At 36.4% G+C, this 18043-nt stretch overlaps 1 protein-coding gene across 1 annotated transcript in view; it reads left to right on the top strand.

Moving 5' to 3' along the window:
* The window catches only part of LOC150089872 (guanine nucleotide-binding protein G(s) subunit alpha-like), a 114272-nt gene that overhangs the window by 86879 nt on the left and 9350 nt on the right, over window positions 1-18043 (top strand). Inside the window, exons 9-10 of the mRNA XM_090390117.1 lie at window positions 94-221; window positions 9767-9822. Of these exons, the coding sequence (XP_090246243.1) occupies window positions 94-221; window positions 9767-9822 (184 nt within the window). The remainder of the gene's footprint in view (window positions 1-93; window positions 222-9766; window positions 9823-18043) is intronic.

Genomic DNA, 18043 nt, shown 5'->3' with positions numbered 1-18043 from the left:
AAGAAATATTTTGTAGTTAGCTAATTGTGACAGTTTGCAGCTGGCTTAGTCATTTGGAAATGTAAATTTTTTTTCTATTATTATTTTCTCCAGATTTCTTCGTGACTCTGGTTTTATTATATTTTTTAATAAACAAGACATTCTCAAAGAGAAAATTGAGCGTCACACAAGACTGGAAGATTATTATGCAGAATACAAGACCTACACTTTGAAGTCATCAGGTAGTACATCTTTATTAAAATATATACAGTATATATATAAACACTAAAAATGTAAACTGTTTTGTAGTTAAATATTTTACTTATTTGATGTGCCAAGTGTATGCAGGACATTTTGATCTAAGATAAAATTTTCGTGAGGGCAGAATAACTGGTATATGTTTTAGTCATTGAACTTGGCACTGCCAAAACAAGTGAATTCAGTACAAAGGACCCATAAAGTTGCAACTCAGAAGCTCTCACAATGCTGTATACCTTTTCTGTGAAGATATTTGAAGACAGTTGTTTCCAGTGAGGTTAGTGACAGACATATTTAACATATGAAATAAGAGATACTATACTATGTTCAGTAATAAAATTATGGAAACACCAATGTATATATAAAAAGTGATAAAAATTATTGCAAAAATATCAAGTGTATGTGTGATCCAACCCTGTTAATTACAGCTTTTGCCATACTATTTTAATGCACCACTGCATCCATGGAGCTGAAGTAAATTGTCTCCTATGCATAGCTTTCCTATGAAGCCTAACCATTTAAAATTAATTTGAAATTGTAATAAAGTCATATTTTAATTCTTAATTTACAATTTCAAATTTAAACAAATGTTAGTAAAGTAAAAAATGAATAAACTTCAATAATGCAGTAAAGTCACCTTTTTAGAGAGCTACATTTCTTAGCCTTTGAGCAGGGAATGATTCTATGCAAAGGAGTTAATGTCCCTGCTGTAAAAAGGCAAGTCCACTGCTCTCTTCTCAAGAAAACCTTTTTAAAAAACTTGTTAAAATACTTAAGTGAATTAACATTTATTGTTTTATTTTCCTTCGTCTTTGTCAATTGTAAGAAGGCTAATCCCACTTTTAAGCTGAGCTCTCAAGGGTCAACATGACTAACTCAGGTTCCCCACAAGGACATCTTGTCATCTTTATAAAGCCCAGCTTACGTAACTTAAATCTCAGGTTACACCTAGTCAACAGGAAACAACCATGCATTTCAAACATCAGTTTTTATAACTAACCGATGTCACGAGAGACAGGAATAAATATGCCTCTCCTCCTCTGTCAGAATTATTATTATTAGCCATATGGTGCAAGGAAGCCTCAGGCTTATGCCGCACCAGCCAAAAAAAAAATTTCTGAAGTACCCACAGAGAGAGAGGGGGGGGGGGAAATCACCAAGAAAAAGAAGAGTGATGATATCCAGCTCAGGACCCTGGGTGTGCCAAGCCCATACTCACCAGATGTGAGCCCTCTGGGGTCCAGCAATGCTGTTATAATTTAATCACCTCTTGTTCTGGCTGAAATGAAATCTGTAATGGTCAACTGTGCCAACCAGGTATGACCTGACTCCCAAGACCTCTGCTTGGAAATGCCCTGCTCAGCAAGATAAGAAAGACCTAACTTGATGACAAGCAAAGTCAACTGGTAACTTGCCAGATAAACTTGAAGTTCCTCTATGGAAACTATCCTACAGGCATGGGTTATGCCTAACAGGACAAATCTTTGCCTGGATAACAGATAATTCTTAGCAGTAGCATTAGTCACACTTATATGCCAAACTCCAGAGACCAGGATCCTCAGCTTGATATCATTCTTCTTCTCTTTCTTAGTGATTCCCTTCTACTTCTCTCTCTCTCTCTCTCTCTCTCTCTCTCTCTCTCAGGGTAACTCAGGAATTTTTTTTTTGGCTGGTGCAGCATAAGCCTCAGGCTTCTGCTAAGTAGTAGCTAAGTGTTGCTAAGTAGTAATAAAAAGTTAAGATGGGGAGAAATAGACATGTGTATAACATGTTTGCACAGCAGCCTTTTATACTTCATTCAGCTCTAATCACTCTTCTGAGCATGGCATACATCGATTTGATCTTATTTTAATATATACTGCATGTCTGGTAAAAAAATATCTCTACCCGAGACAACTTCCACATATTTTATCATCAGATATATTATGAGACACACTTCCAAATTGAACAAGAGGAAGATGAGTAACACTGAAGTTACTTTTAAATAACATAGATTCAGTTTTGTTATAAGAAAAAGATTCTTCTGAACTTTCACTACTTTCCATGGCAGCAACTCTTCTTTTCACTTGCACTTTTTCCTTTACATTCTGATCTTTTAGGTTTCAGTCCCCTGTTCTTTTCTTAGTCTCCTTTGTTTTAACAACCTGATCCTTATCCTGTTTCTTTTGATACTGTTCAGACAAGTAGTTTTTCTTTCCTGGCATTTCAGAATATTTTCTGACACCACCTAGTGGGAGGAGTTCCCTTCAGAGCTCAACCCACCAAAGGGATTAGAGACAGACACCATACCCATTTCTGTAGCTTAGGGCAAAATACTCTGATTTAAATCCTATTTCTGATGGTGTGACATTACATCAACTAATTCCATAAGATTTTAATCTTCTAATACAGTGTTTCCCAAAGTGTGGCACACATACCCCCAGGGGTATGCAAAAGGGTTTTAAAAAGTACACAGCAGAATTTATTTTACTTTATCATAGATTTTTTAGCTGCAGAAAACAATTCATTAATATTTAATACAGTGGAACCCACTTATAGGAATAACTGGTTAAATGAATCAGCCACTTTATTGAATCAAAACCTGAAAACCAAACCCATTATAAGTTGTAGTGTGCAAAAGCTCTTCTCTATTAGAATCACAATTTCAGTTTATTGAATCATAAATGATGATAGAGCACTATAATCCATGATTTTTTGGGTTTTCTTCCCCCCTTCTAGTTTTATTGGACTACACTCTTAAATGATCTGGTATATTCATATTAGCTCACTGTGTGTGTATATGTTGTTTACATATAGTGCCCCAAGCAACATTTTAACTGATATCCGTGTGAAGTAATCACTTGATCATTATGCTGTTTGTTTACTGCTTGTTGTCTCCCCTTTCTGCAAGTGAATTCTACTGTGTTGTATGTATGAATAGTAATTAGGTTAATTTTAGAATGCCAATGAAGTACTCTTTTCAAAAAGTGTGCTTTGTGAAATTGATTAAACCCTTTATTGCTCAGCGAATGTTGTAAGTTGTCGGGTAAAACATAAAAAAAAAGTGCTTTGTACATAACAATTTAAACTTCATTTCAATTTATACATTTTAATACCAAAATAGTAAGTATTAAAAATATGCTTTCTTCACTAGCTAACATGTATACTTTAATTTCAGACTAGTATGAATCCACAATATATATATGTATGCTGTCCTGTCACAATGTTTGTTGATTTTTTATTAATACGTCCATTTTTTTGAATTATTATTTCTGTATATGGAATATTGTAAAATTTTTATTATATATCAATAAATAAATGCCATATATTGTACTGTATTTGATCTAGTCTAGATAAAATGGTATTATTAAAACTACCCCCAAATTATCTTTGCCTGAGAAGGCGTATACAATTATCACAAGTTTGAGAAACATTGTTCTAATGCTTTCTGAGTTTGAATTTTATTTTTTAATAGTCTCACCCTCATAATAGTGAGACTATTTTTTAATAGTCTCACCCTTTAACTGGATGGCTGCCAGTCACACTTCTTGTTATATAAATAGCCATTTTAGTTGGTAAAGCATATAATAAAAATATACTATTTAAAACTATAAAACATGTCAGTATCAACTAGGACAAGCAGAAATGGTGGAGAAGTATCTTTTCTTTCTTTTCCTTTTTCTTTTGTTAGCGCATCAGCTTCTGTGGCCATAATGCACCTCCCAAAGTTTTTGTATTTTACTCTGATCCAAGCCCGGATTCGAACCCGTGACCTTTGGGTTGCCAGGCAGGCAGGCACTTTACCTACCTGGCTAGCCCGGTCAGCGGAGAAGTATCTATCATTCACTCTGAAGTAATAAAAGCCAACATGTCATTGAGAAACTGAGGTATACTCCTTTCCTGTGTTGAAATAGCAAACAGCATAGCTATAATATTGTAACTGTCCCACTTATAGGGTAACCACAGTGACAGTACCATGAATCTGTTGTACATTATCATTACAAACCAACACAGTATGCAAATAACTGCATCCCCCTTTTGCCAATAAATATGATGGTTAGCATATCAGAAAGTGAGATAATCAAGAACTCCTGCAGTATAATTGTTTTTAAAAATCTATAACTCAATTTTTTTCAACATTTAATATCAATTCTCATTTTTAAGTATTAAGTTTATTTATTATTTTTCCTTTCATCTCCATGTACCTCTATATCTAACATGAAATGTAGTACTGTGCTGCTGCTTACTTTTTGTAAAAAAATTTTTTTAAGAGTAGAAGCTGATGTGCAATAAATTTTAGCTTCTATATCATGCAGTGTTTTGGTTTTTTTTTTTTTTTTAGGAGCATTAGCAACTAAGGCCATATTGCTCCGAGAAATGCGGTGATCATTCCTTGACCTTCCCGCATCCTCCGTATTTGGTGGTGACGGGCTCGAACCCAGGTCTAATCAAGAAGCATGTGCTACGCACTGCTGCTCCTTCCCACCTGGCTACGGAGGCGCCTATATCATGCAGTGTTTTTCTTTCAAAACCTGCCATTAATTTTTCAGTTACCTAAGTGAACCATGCAGGGCAAACTTTTTTTTAACTTGATAAATTTAATTTTAATATACAGCATCGATTTGAATTTCTGATTACCACAAGCTGCATGCATTCACTTTTTCCATAACTGCAAGTTTTAATTTTTTATCTTGATTCTTCTCGTGTTGATAACTTTTAAAAGATAATTTTTCAATGAGCTACAAAGGGTACTAGGAAAGTTTTGCAATATGACACAACAATGAATCACAGGAAGCTGCTTGTTGCTGCATGTTGAGACATGTTCATACGTGCATAGTAGCCGCCGTGCCAAGTCGATGGGCTCAGTTATTCATTAGTAGTGAGAGTGTAAAGTGCTTGCGATGGCATCGTGGTCACGAAATGAGATAAGGACAGTTTTGCGGTATAATTTCGTGCGTGGTTTAACCATAGACCAGTGCTTAGAAGAAATGACTCTTGCACTAGATGATGATTTGTCCACATCGTACAACGATATTCAGGTGGTATAGAGAATTCCAAAGGGGAAATTTCACTCTGGAGGATTCTGAGAGGCCGGGAAGGCCACGAACGTCAGTTACGGAGGAAAACGTTACTGCTGTGAGGAAAATGCTTGACGAAAACAGGCGAGTGACCTACCAACAGATAGAGGATACTTTGGGCCTAAATGCACCAGCAATTCGTTCGATTCTGCAAGATCATTTGCACGTGAAGAAACTTTGTTCTCTCTGGGTGCCGCATCAACTGACTGAAGAGCAGATGACACGACGTGTGACTTGGTGCCGGGAGATGTTAAAAAAGTTTGATAAGGGACAATCTCGGTATGTGAACAACATCGTGACAGGTGACGAGACTTGGCTGTACTATTACGATCTGCCGACCAAGGCTCAAAACAAAGTTTGGGTCTTTGATGATGACGACACGCCCGTAATTGTCAGAAAATCCCGATCTGTAAAGAAGAAAATGATAGCTGTATTTTTCAAATCGAGTGGAATTGTGGAACGTGTCATTTTGGACACGCAGAAGAAAGTCACAGCTAAGTGGTATACTGAACAATGCCTGCCTAAAGTCATTGGATCTATGAAGAACCTGCGGCCAAAGTCAAGAATGGACACCTGGTACCTTCATCACGATAATGCTGCAGCTCACCGCGCCAAAGCCTGCACCGAATATTTGACCACGACAGGACTGAAACTTCTCGAGCACCCTCCCTACAGTCCAGACCTTGCTCCCTGCGACTTTGCACTGTTCCCGCATGTGAAAATGAAGCTAAAAGGGAGGCGGTTTTCCAGTGATGAGGACCTTCTACGGTCTTGGGACAACGAGTGTGCTTTACTCCCTAGTGAAACTTGGCAGAACTGGTTTAAAGATTGGTTTCGGAGGATGGAGAGGTGTATTGAATGTAGAGGAAATTACTTTGAAAAAATTAAATAAACAAAGCTGTATTGCAAAACTTTCCTAGTACCCTTTGTATGTTGCAATTAGCATATCTGGATATGCATGCTGCATTTTTAGGTGCACTAGTATACATGCATAAAGTGATTGTTGTCTTTACTATGTCTGTCCATCCACATGGATGGACAGACATGGTAATGGCTAGAGAATGAATTTCCATAAAATTTTAAATTTTTGAATCATAGAAAGATCTATCGAACCATTGTAATTTTCATTAAAATTGGACAAAATCCAGAAATTATTTTATTTCTTTGTCTATCATCCACATGTAATAACTCAACTCCCAGCAGGTGGATTTGCAATAAATTTTATATTTGGTTCTTCTTGACTGATTTATCGAACGTTCCCAAATTTCATTAAAATCGGACCAAAAAAATCTGGCAATTATTATTTTTTCATACATATCACATAGTCTATCCATATACTGTATATAGTAGTTGAAGCAGTGGATATTATTAGTATCTGTTTATTGCTCATTTCATGAGCCATCCCCTGGCATGTGGTAAGCTGGGTGATATTTACAGTGAGCAGAAAGAAATCATGGGATACCTACATAAGTAGGCCCACTTTTCGCCCGGATAAGTGTATAACTGCCACTTTTCGCCCGGATAAGTGTATAACTGCCACTTTTCGCCATGTATAACTGCCTAAGGGCAGTTATACATGAGTCCACTAGTTTGTGAAAGCGTTCCACAGGTATTTCCTTCCATGCTTGCTGCACTGCTGTCCATAATTTTGTTGCATTCTTGGGTGGAGGATCCAAAGCTTGAACGGACCTTTCTACACCATCCCAAAGATGCTCCACAGGGTTCATGTCCGGTGAACAGGGAAGCCATTCCATGGTAGTAAAATCTGCGGAACGTTCTTCGAACCATGTTCTAGTCACACGGTTCTGTGGGGAGGTGCACTGTTATGCTGGAAGAGTCCATTGCCCTGTGGGTGCACGATGACCACGAAGAGATGCAGATGTCCGCAAGGATGGATGCATAATCTGGACTGTTCAGAGATATGTCTAGACATACCAGAGGTCCCAATGTGTGCCAGTTGAACACACCCCAGACCATTACTAACCATCTACCTGCATGAACAGTTCCTTGTTGACATGATGGGTGCATAGCTTTGTGTGGTTTCCGCCAGATATGCATCCTCCCATCCGTTTGAAATAGCTGGAAATGGGACTCGTCAGAGGGGGAGACCCGTCTCCAATCATCCAAGGTCCAGCGCCAATATTCTTTCGCCCAGTTGAGGTGTAGAGTCCTGTGTCATAGTGTTAGAAATGGAACTCTGATGGGTCGGTGGCTCTTATAACCTATTGCGGCTAATGATCGCTTGATGGTTTTGGTGGAGACATTTCTGGCACCTCCCTCGTTGAAGTCGGTGGTGATTGATGCCACTGTCACTCTCCAGTTGGCTGAAACAATGCGTGACAGATGTTGACAGCCACATTTATCTACCACCTTTGTCTGCCCACAGCACTGTCCACGATGAGATGTTATTCCAGAAATGGCATATTCCCGATATACTCTTGATATTGTTGAATGGGGATAGTGCAATTTCTGTACCACCACCACGATAGAGTGATCCATGCGTCGGGCACCCACTATCATCCCTCTTTCAAAATCGATTAACTCACAACATTTATCCATAGTGACATCGAATTACCATCTATATGAATGCAGTGTACCTATATACCTGCCAAGTGGTGGGTTCGTCCACTAGTGAGAGGGGTGACAGCATTGCATTGCCCACGAACCAGGTATCCCATGAATTCTGTCCTTTCAGTGTACATTCAAAGGTTTAAAGCAGGGATATGTGTCCTTGGTTATATGGAGCAGCATATATGCTTGACTTCTAGGGTATTTATAATTACAGTGTTCAGAAGGTGACATACTCAAAAATTCATTCTCATATTTAATTTTATCTGATGTATACAATAGATTAGACAAAAATGTTTTGAAAAAACATTTAGATTAGAAAAAAAAAAAAAAAAAAAACATTTTGTTACATTTTATTTACGGTTACCATTATTTAACTTAAATTATTTTTAATTTAACTCCAGGCCATATTATGTTGCCATGTGCTGACTGGAGGAACAAATGAACAAGGTAGATGTGCAGAAACAAAATTTCTTGGTTCTAACATCATTGCATTTTGCAAATTTTTTTTTGTTATAAATTTATTAATTTACTGCATGCTAATATGCCTGAAATGTAACACATTGCATATATTACATTATTATTTTCACAAAATAAGTTAATGTATGCAATAACTTATTATTATACTTATTACTATTAATTATACAAGGGAGTATCAAAAAGTTTGTACCCTTAGCTAGAAAGGTGAAACTTCACAGGAATTTTAATTCTTTTCTATGTACTCTCCATGTATAGTAACATATTTCTCTCATCGATGGATCAGTTGTTTAATGCCTTGATCATAGAAGGCCACACTTTTTGCCTGAAACCATGATTCCATTTCACTGATGACTTCTGAGATGAATCAAAGCTGGGTCCACGCAATGGTTTCTTCATTTCTCGAAACAAGAAGTCTGATGGTACTAGGTCAGGAGAATAGGGCGAGTGCTGCAGTAGCTCGAAGCCGCACTGGGCAACAAAGTTGGTGGTGGCAATGGCCGTGTGAGCCAGTGCATTGTCTGACAGAAGATGGATACTTTTGGGAGGTGGTGAGGAGGTGTGCGTCCACTGCTTTGACATTGTCTTTAGTCTCCGGATCATACTGGTACACCCAGCATTCGTCATTTGTCACCAACCGATCAAAAAAGTTCTCAACATCCGCATTACACAAATCCAACAGTTGGGAGAACATTGCCTTTCTTCTCTGGCCTTTCTTCTCTTGGCTCGTCAAAGACACTTGTATGACCACACTGGAACTCCTGTTTCCACTTTTTTACAGTGTCATAGGATGAACAATTCTGCCCATACACAGCTTTCATTTCTTCATCAATTTCCTGAGTTTTCTTGCCCTGAAAATGCAGGAACTTGATCGCTGCTCAATACTCCATTTTGTCAATCACAGCGTCTTTCCTCAGATTCCAGGCTCCACCTCTGGTGTATGATCATCTACAGGAATGAAATTTCACATGTTAGTTATTGAATATGTAGACAACTTATATTAAAAATGGCATCTTCCTACTGATGTCTTATCTAGGTCAGGGTACAAGCTTTTCGATATTCCCCCCTTGTACTTATTATACTATTATTATACTCAAAGCGCTGAAAAAAGTTCACACTTGTCTGAGAAAAAGACACAAGAAGTCCTATTCTGAAAACACTTGTTATAAAAAAACACTCATTACCTTATTTGTGTGTTTGCAGGATACAGGAACTTCTTATTACAGGGCAAGAAATATTAATCATCTAAAACAAAATTAAGTGATACATACCAATTCTTAGAACAGCTTTTCACGTTAGCATATCAGATAATTTCTTTGTTTTATTTGTTATACAATATAAATATTTCAGTTAAGCAGCTGTACCTATGCCTGATAATTTTTCAATTAGAGTATAAAATAAATTAAACCATCTGTATGCAATTCTAGATGGTGATGCCAGTGAATATGAAAGAGCCCGTTGCTTTATCAGGGACAAATTTCTGGTAAGAATCAAATACTCTGAATATTGCTTTATATGGAAAATAATATATTAGAGTCAAATATAATTCTTGTAATGAAATTGTCATTCAGTGGTAATAATTTTTAAATTAAATTGTTTTTAAGCTTAAGAGATTTTATTCAACTCAACATAGGTGCTTTTGTTTTGTGGGAATAGGTACTTTTGCTTTGTAATGTAATAGGCTGGTGATATTTCAGCTTCATCTATCAGAGAGTTGTGTGCAGTGATTAAACAAGCATTATTTCAGAAAACTGCTTCAGTTCAAGTCTTACAAGGTTTCTAGATTACCCTGCTTTAATACTGTCATCAAGGTTGAAACATGGGCAATCAACTGACATTGAAGGTGTAAAAACTTTTGTTATTCTAATTATTGGTGTCACCATCAATTCTTCCTAGTTTCATTATCAAAAGCCATCTAATCATTAATTGGAAACATCCATACATACTAAGTACATACTCTTAAATTATTTTATTAAAATATCTTTAGGGTAGATTTTAATTTAAAAACTTGTGCTATTTTTCTTATTTTTAAATTAATTGATTTAGGATAAAATACCAAAAAGACAGTGCAGTTACAGAGAGGAATACAGAAAGCAGTGGAGTTTCATTAAAAAAAGGCCGGAATGTAGAGAAAGCCGAGTATTGATTAATGTAATTGTTACATAAATATAGGCCAGGGAGGGAAATCAGACATTAAGCAGCATATACCATCACAAAAATATCAACATTTGATTTTGAATTGTCCGGGAACATCAAAAGATATTACTATTACTTCAACAAGAAAGATTCTGTTGAGAAGACAAGTGTAATGATTAGTGAAATTACCTCAACTTAACATATTCTAAAGCATCAATCTTCTTTCATCCTGCCAATTGTAATAACAGAATATTTTGTAAAATATTTTCAGATTCTGCCATAACAAAAAATTTTCCTGTAGGAGGACTAATTTATTTATTTTTTTTATTTTTTTTGGTAGTTGTTGGCGCATAGGCTTCTGTGGCCATAATGCACCTCCCAAGGTTTTTGCAGTACTTTGATCCAAGCCCGAGGCGGGAATTGAACCCGCGACCTTTGGGTTGCTAGGTAGGCACTTTACCCACCCGGCTAGCCCGGTCGGCCGTAGGAGGACTAAAACAATGGCATTAATTAAAGGCACTATTGCTTCTTGATTTTTAAGGAGTCCTTATGTGCTGTAATGTAATAACTAGATCGTATGTATAGCTTAGCTTAATTTTCAGCACTCACCACATGAGTGCTGAAAATTAAGCTAAGCTATACATACGATCTAGGCACTGTTGCTCCATTTTGTCTTAATAAAGTTTTGAAGGATTTAAAATACAATTTTTTTTTTTTTTTTTTTTTGTTACGGTATATCTACTCAGGACCGGCACTAGGTTGTTCAGCGCCCATCTGCAAAATAGCTGTGAGCACCCCTTTACAAAAAAAAAAAAAAAAGGTTGAAAAAGATACGTTGCACATTTTAGTGTAACATGAACAGAATATTAATAAATAAATATGAAATTTTATTTGAAACAAGTTTATTCACAAAATTATTTTTCTTGATTTCATATTTACAAAATTAGAAATAATTTCCTTTACATCTAATTCAGCACATACATCATTTTCAATTGCTATTAATGCAAGGTTTACAAGCCTCTCTTGTAAAATACTCGTTCGTAAATATGTCTTAAAACAATCATTAAGTTAGGAAAGGATAAATTATTAGATACAATAAACTGATGATTCAAAAGTGTTTGAATTTTTAATTTATCTTTACTGAAAATGTCTTTATAAGCAAATATCTCGTCATAGTGTTCTGTACCATTTATATCTTTGTCACCATGTTTTAAAAGATTCTCCAAATCATCACATTTTTCTCTCAGATTTTCATTATTAATTTCTGAGAAATTATGTAAGAAACTGAAATGCTCACTATGGATTTCCAGTTGTTCAAAACATTCATTCAATGATGCCCAAGCAGTATCCAAAATCATATAAAAAAACATTGACTCTCAATCTAGCTTCTGGTGCTGCGGTGATTCGTCATGATGTTCATACCGAAATTGACATTTTTTTCCTTCGGCGAACTTCTACTATAGATTTAAATCTATAGTTGAAGGTTCTCCATCCACATCTTCATTCTGGTTCTCCATCCACATCTTCACTAAGTTTTTTTTCCATTTCAAGAAGATCCTTGTAATTTGAATCTGATCGATATTTTAATACGAATGTTTTTAAATTGCCGATGGATTCTAAAACAAATGCAATGTTCATATTTTTATCTTGAAGCTGTTTGCTGACAGGATTTATTCTATTAAGCATATCATGCCAAATTATCAAGGAGCAAATAAATTTATAATCTTTTATCTTAACACAAACTTTGTACTTCGTGTTGCATTTCTTTATTGAAATTGTCATGGTCCATAATTTCATAGAGTGTGTCATAAATTTCTCCTAGTTGATATCGTAGAGGCCGGATTGCTTCAATTCTACCTTTTCCCCATTGGGTATCTGAAAGCCGCTTTAATGTTAAATGTGAGATGTTCTTTAAAATAATTCTCCATCACTTCGGAGATGATGAAAAGAAATTATATAATTCTTGCACAGTTGCAAAAAACTAATTGTGTCTGCATTGACTTTTGCTGCATCATTTATTGTTAAATTTAGAGTATGAGCAGCACAGGGAACGTAAGAGGCATGAGGATTTGTTTAAGAGCATACTTTGAAGCCCATTTCTTTTCCCTTTCATATTTGCCCCGTTGTCGTACCCTTGACGCCTTATATCCTCAACTGGAATGTTCCATTTTTTGGTTTTGTATAAACCGTAGCCTGTAGAGTCATCGACTTCCACAAAACCTAAAAGGTTTTCCCTGATTTCAACTTTTCCATCAGCATAGCAAACAAAACGTATGATAATACTCATCTGTTCTGTTTTACCTGCATCAGGTGTACAGTCCAAGATCATTGAATAGTATTTAGCCTTTTGAATTGATAATAAAATATTATCCCTTATTCCAAAATTTGCAATATTTCATTTTGACTGTCTTTACTTAAATAATGAACACAACCTTTTTGCCGTAGAGCTCTTTCTACATGGGTTTCCATAACCGGGTCAAACTTAGCAAACAGACTAATTTTAAAATTTTTTTTCCATTATCCTTTTGATATAATGTATCTGATGATCCTCGAAATGCTGGCCACCAAGAAATTTTACTACTTCAATCAATCTTTCTAAAACATTTGACCAATGTATTTTTCCATTTTGTACATGTTTTGTGTTTGAAAGTCAACAGTTGTTTTATTTTTTTAAGATTCTTCTCAAGTTCCTTCCATTTTAAAAAAAATTTCGTGCAAGTTATACTGGTCTCATGTCTATGTAAACTTTTGGATATGTTTCCCCAATCATCATATCCTTTTATGAGGCTACTACACTCAGCAGGTGTAAAAAACTTACAACAAAAACAGAATTTGCAGTTAACAAATAAATAAGCCATGGCCATGTTACCAACTCTCAGTTTTCCATTTTTCTATTATAATATGTATCGCTAAATTTACGTCCATTCGTATCTCTCTGGCGCCTCTATAGCTAGACTTGGTGGTCTGGAGCAGCAGTGCGTAGCACACGCTTCTTGATTAGACTGGGGTTCGAACCCATGACCACCAAATACGGAGGATGCGGAAAGGTCAGGGAATGACTACCGCATATACTCTTGATCTGGTTATCAGCAGTGATCATTCGTGTATTAAGAATTTACAGATAAAGGAACCACTGGGTGGCAGTGATCACAGTGTACTGATGTGGGATTTACTTAAAGATTTAATTACCATCAGGGGTAAAGGAAACGGTTTTTGCTTCCGTAAGGGCGAGTACAGTGGTCTCCGACAGTTTTTAAATTCTGTACAGTGGGATCAACTGACGATGTTACAAACAGTAAATTCTAAGTGGGAAGCATTCAAGGAATTAATCGTGGAAGCTACTAAAAGTTTCATACCTATTAAGAAATATTGTTCAAGGTTTAGGCCAAAATGGTTATCTAATGAACTAATTAGACTCTTAACAGAGAACTAAAATGCATGGGATGCATATAAATTATCAAGCGACTCAGAAGCCTATGGCAGATATAAGCTAGTCTGTAATCAGGTCACAAAGGAGGTTAGGCAGGTGAAGGCAGATTACGAGAACTCCTTGGCAAAAGATGCTAAGAAAAACAGCAAGGATTTCTTTACTTATATAAACTCTAAAAGGAAGGGGATGAATCTGATTGGTCCACTTGACATCGATGGTTCGACTGTTGATGATCCTGCTCAGATAGCAAACAAACTGAATGAGTATTTTGCATCTACATTCACACATGAAAAATTATTAAGGTTTGAAAATGGCAGAAGGTTATCAAATTGTAGCAGGATAATACTTAATGATTTTGTAATAACCGAGAGCAAAGTGGAGGAGAAATTGTTGAAGTTAAACATAAGAAAGGCACCTGGGGTGGATGGGATCTATCCAGTTATATTAAAGGAGACGGCAAAGCAACTAAGCAAACCCTTAGCCATAATTATGAGAGCATCATTGGACTCAGGGGAGGTTCCCACAGACTGAAGATGTGCAAATGTATCCCCAATTCACAAAGGGGGATCGAAGGGTGACACGAGTAATTATAGACCAGTTAGTTTAACTTCTGTTCCGGGTAAAATAATGGAGTCACTGGTTAAAGATGCATTGCAGGATCATCTAGACAAGACTGCAGCAATAATTCAGACACAGCATGGGTTTGTTAAGGGAAAGTCTTGTCTGACAAATTTGATAGGATATTATGATGTGGTTACAAAGCAACTGGATGCAAAAATTAATTTTCATATCATATATTTGGATTTCAGGAAAGCTTTTGACACTGTTGCACATGGAAGACTATTGTACAAATTGGAGCAGAATGGTATTAAGGGTAAGTTGCTACAATGGATAAAAGGATGGTTAAGTGGGAGAAGACAGAGGGTGGTAATCAGTGGGTGCTGCTCTTCAGGGACTAATGTTATTAGTGGAGTCCCACAGGGTTCGGTGTTGGGTCCACTGTTGTTTTGTATATTTATCAATGATACTGATGAAGGCATATCTGGCTTAATGTCGAAGTTTGCAGATGATACAAAGGTTGGCAGGGTTGTTAATGACAGTAATGGCAGTGTGCTACTGCAACAGGATCTAGATAATTTGGGCAGATGGGCTAAGAAGTGGCAACTGAAGTTCAACCTTGACAAATGCAAAGTACTGCATATGGGTAGAAGTAACCCCAGAGAAAAAATGTACCAACTGTGTGGTGCTACACTTAAGGTGGTAGAAAATGAAAAAGACCTGGGAGTAATTGTGCAGTCAGATATGAAGTTTTCTGAGCAATGCAGACAGGCTGCCAGGGCAGGTCATGGGGTTTTGTCAATGATATAGAGGAATTTTGCTAGCAGGGAGAAGGACGTGATTGTCCCTCTGTATAAGGCTTGGTTGGTTGGTTGGTTTTGATTTTATTGGCACATTAGCTACTAAGGCTATAATGCACCAAGACCAGGTCATATATAAAAAAATTTAAACTTTCAGTGACCTAATTAGTTAGGTCACTATGTCAAAATGTATGACATATGTATAAAAGGTATAAAAGAAAAATGTAAATTTTATATATATGCAAAAATGTTTATTGATTTTAAAAAGCTAAGAACAGCAGACACATGGTCATTGTCGGATAAAATATGACTGAGTGTATACGGCTCAGTCACATGATTAAAAGCGGTAAAACGGATACTGCTAAAATCTGGACAGTCAATTAAAATGTGTCTGATTGATAAAATTGTGCCACAGGACTCACACATAGGAGGGTCATCAGCCCTCATCTATATAAGGCAATGGTCAGGCCACGCCTTGAGTACTGCGTACAGGTCTGGAGGCCTCATTTTAGGAACAATGTAGATTTACTTGAGCGTGTACAGAGAAGGGCAACAAGATTGGTGAGGGGAATGAAGGGATCCTCTTACCAAGAGAGGATTAAGTTCTGCAAATTGCAGTGGCTGGAGACAAGGCCTTATCAGATCACCGCACCTGCGCGGTGATCTGATAAGGCCTTGAATAGGTTCAGCACGCTGAATTCTGAATTCTGATCCTTCCACTTGTTCAGATTACGAACCTAAGGGGGCATAAATTCAAATTAAGAAAGGACAGATGTAGAATAGATGTGCGGAAATTTGCCTTTAATCAGCGGGTGGTTAATTGCTGGAACAAACTTCCATCTGTCATGGAAGTTGATAGGTTGAATAAATTTAAGGAGGAACTGGACAGGCATTTGGAGGGAATGGTGTGATTTTTTTTTTTTTTTTTTTATTTTATTTTGGCTGATGCTGCATAAGCTCATACACTTGCTTTCTTGCATCACATGCCACTACTACTACTACTACTATATCCCTGGAGCAATATGGCCTTAGTTGCTAATGCTCCTAAAAACCAAATAAAAAAAAATAAAAAATTTTTTTATCTCTCAGATATATTAAATTTTTTTTGAATAGGTCCCATTTCGGATAAAACTATTCGTAATCTGTCCATTTTGCTGGGTCTTCTAAATTTACATTAAGTAACGATTTTTCATTTATAACTATGTCTTGCTCCAAATTCTCTCAAAACAATTCTTCACTTAAGATGTTTTCCATGTCATGATTTAAAGAATTTTTAATTACCTCGAGATCTGAATTACCAATTAATTCTTCATGGTCTTGATCAGTTGTAATATTCTCATTTAATCTGGCTGATGAACTTGGGTTTGGATGTCTCTTAGTCAACAATTGGTTCTGATGATGTGTCAAGTTGGATACAGTCCGAGTCCGCAGTATTCTTCACTTTTTTAATGAAATGAGTTAGTGCACCAGCTTGTTTTTGAATGACAGCACCTTTCGCAGCCTTACGTTTACAATTCTGGGCATCGGACAACTTCTTCTTCGATTATATTTTTCAATTAAATTTTTAGACTGAAATTTAATAATAAAAATAAATTGGGGTTAATTCCAAAATACTGTTTTCAAAAAATATTCCAAAATACCCACTGTTTTTAGTGGGTATTTTATCTGAACATAACAGATACATACAAACGGATTATAACCTTTTTATTCATGGCCAGGGACAAAGTCCGTGTCGTCACGTCGTTGTGAACATTGCAAATGAACGTCAAAACCATAAATTTAACCAAACTGCATGCATTGACGCGAGCTGAAATAGACACTGTACTCTGCCTGGTAACTGTTTATTCGCTCTCCGAACACCATGGGATAACACTAATTCAAGGGGATCCATCCCATTGTACTTATCACTTTCAGAATGCCATAGACATAACGTAGAATGCATTCAGCATCATAGCTCTGTTTTATACTATCATCTTATGAACATGAGTTCAGGAACTCCATGAGTGCACTTACATTTTGATAGGCAGCAATACTAACTGACTACAAAACTAAAACAAATCTCCAGGCAAGAAATTACAGAATATTACTAATTTGTGTACACATTTTAATAAAAGTGTTTAAAAAAAATAAAAATCCAAAGTACTCTCAATTTCCCGGGATAGAGGGTAAAAATAAAATCCCGGATAATCGAATTGCCAAAAAGATTGAAAAATGTTCAGCAATGTACCCAAAAACTATGACAATAGATTTAAAAAAAAAAAAAAAAAAAAAAAAAAAATACAACTCACTACGTGTGTCCAATAGGATGCTTTCCTTATTTTTTACGATATCGATTTTAAATCTTACAAATTAATGGGTGACATGGAAGCCTATGATAGATATAAGTTGGTCTGTAACCAAGTCACAAAGGAGATTAGGCAGGCAAAGGCAGATTATGAGAAATCCTTGGCAAAGGATGCAAAGAAAAACAGAAAAGAGTTCTTTACCTATTTAAACTCAAGAAGGAAAGGGATGAACCAGATTGGTCCACTGGATGTTGATGGTTCAACAGTTGAGGATCCAGCTCAGGTGGCTAACAATCTAAACGAGTATTTTGCATCTACATTCACACATGAGGAGTTATTCAGGAAGGGGAATGTCGTAGGTGAAGTAAACATTGGCAGTGAGCTAGATGATCTTCTAATAACTGAGAGGAAAGTGGAGGAGAAATTGTTGAGGATAAACATAAAAAAGGCACCCGGGGTGGATGGGATCTATCCAGTTATATTAAAGGAGGCAGC

This window comes from Mastigoproctus giganteus, chromosome 2 (genome assembly GCF_048544385.1).
Source record: "Mastigoproctus giganteus isolate SK-2022 chromosome 2, ASM4854438v1, whole genome shotgun sequence".
NCBI lineage: Eukaryota > Metazoa > Arthropoda > Arachnida > Uropygi > Thelyphonidae > Mastigoproctus > Mastigoproctus giganteus.
This window is presented reverse-complemented; position numbering and strand designations above follow the sequence as displayed.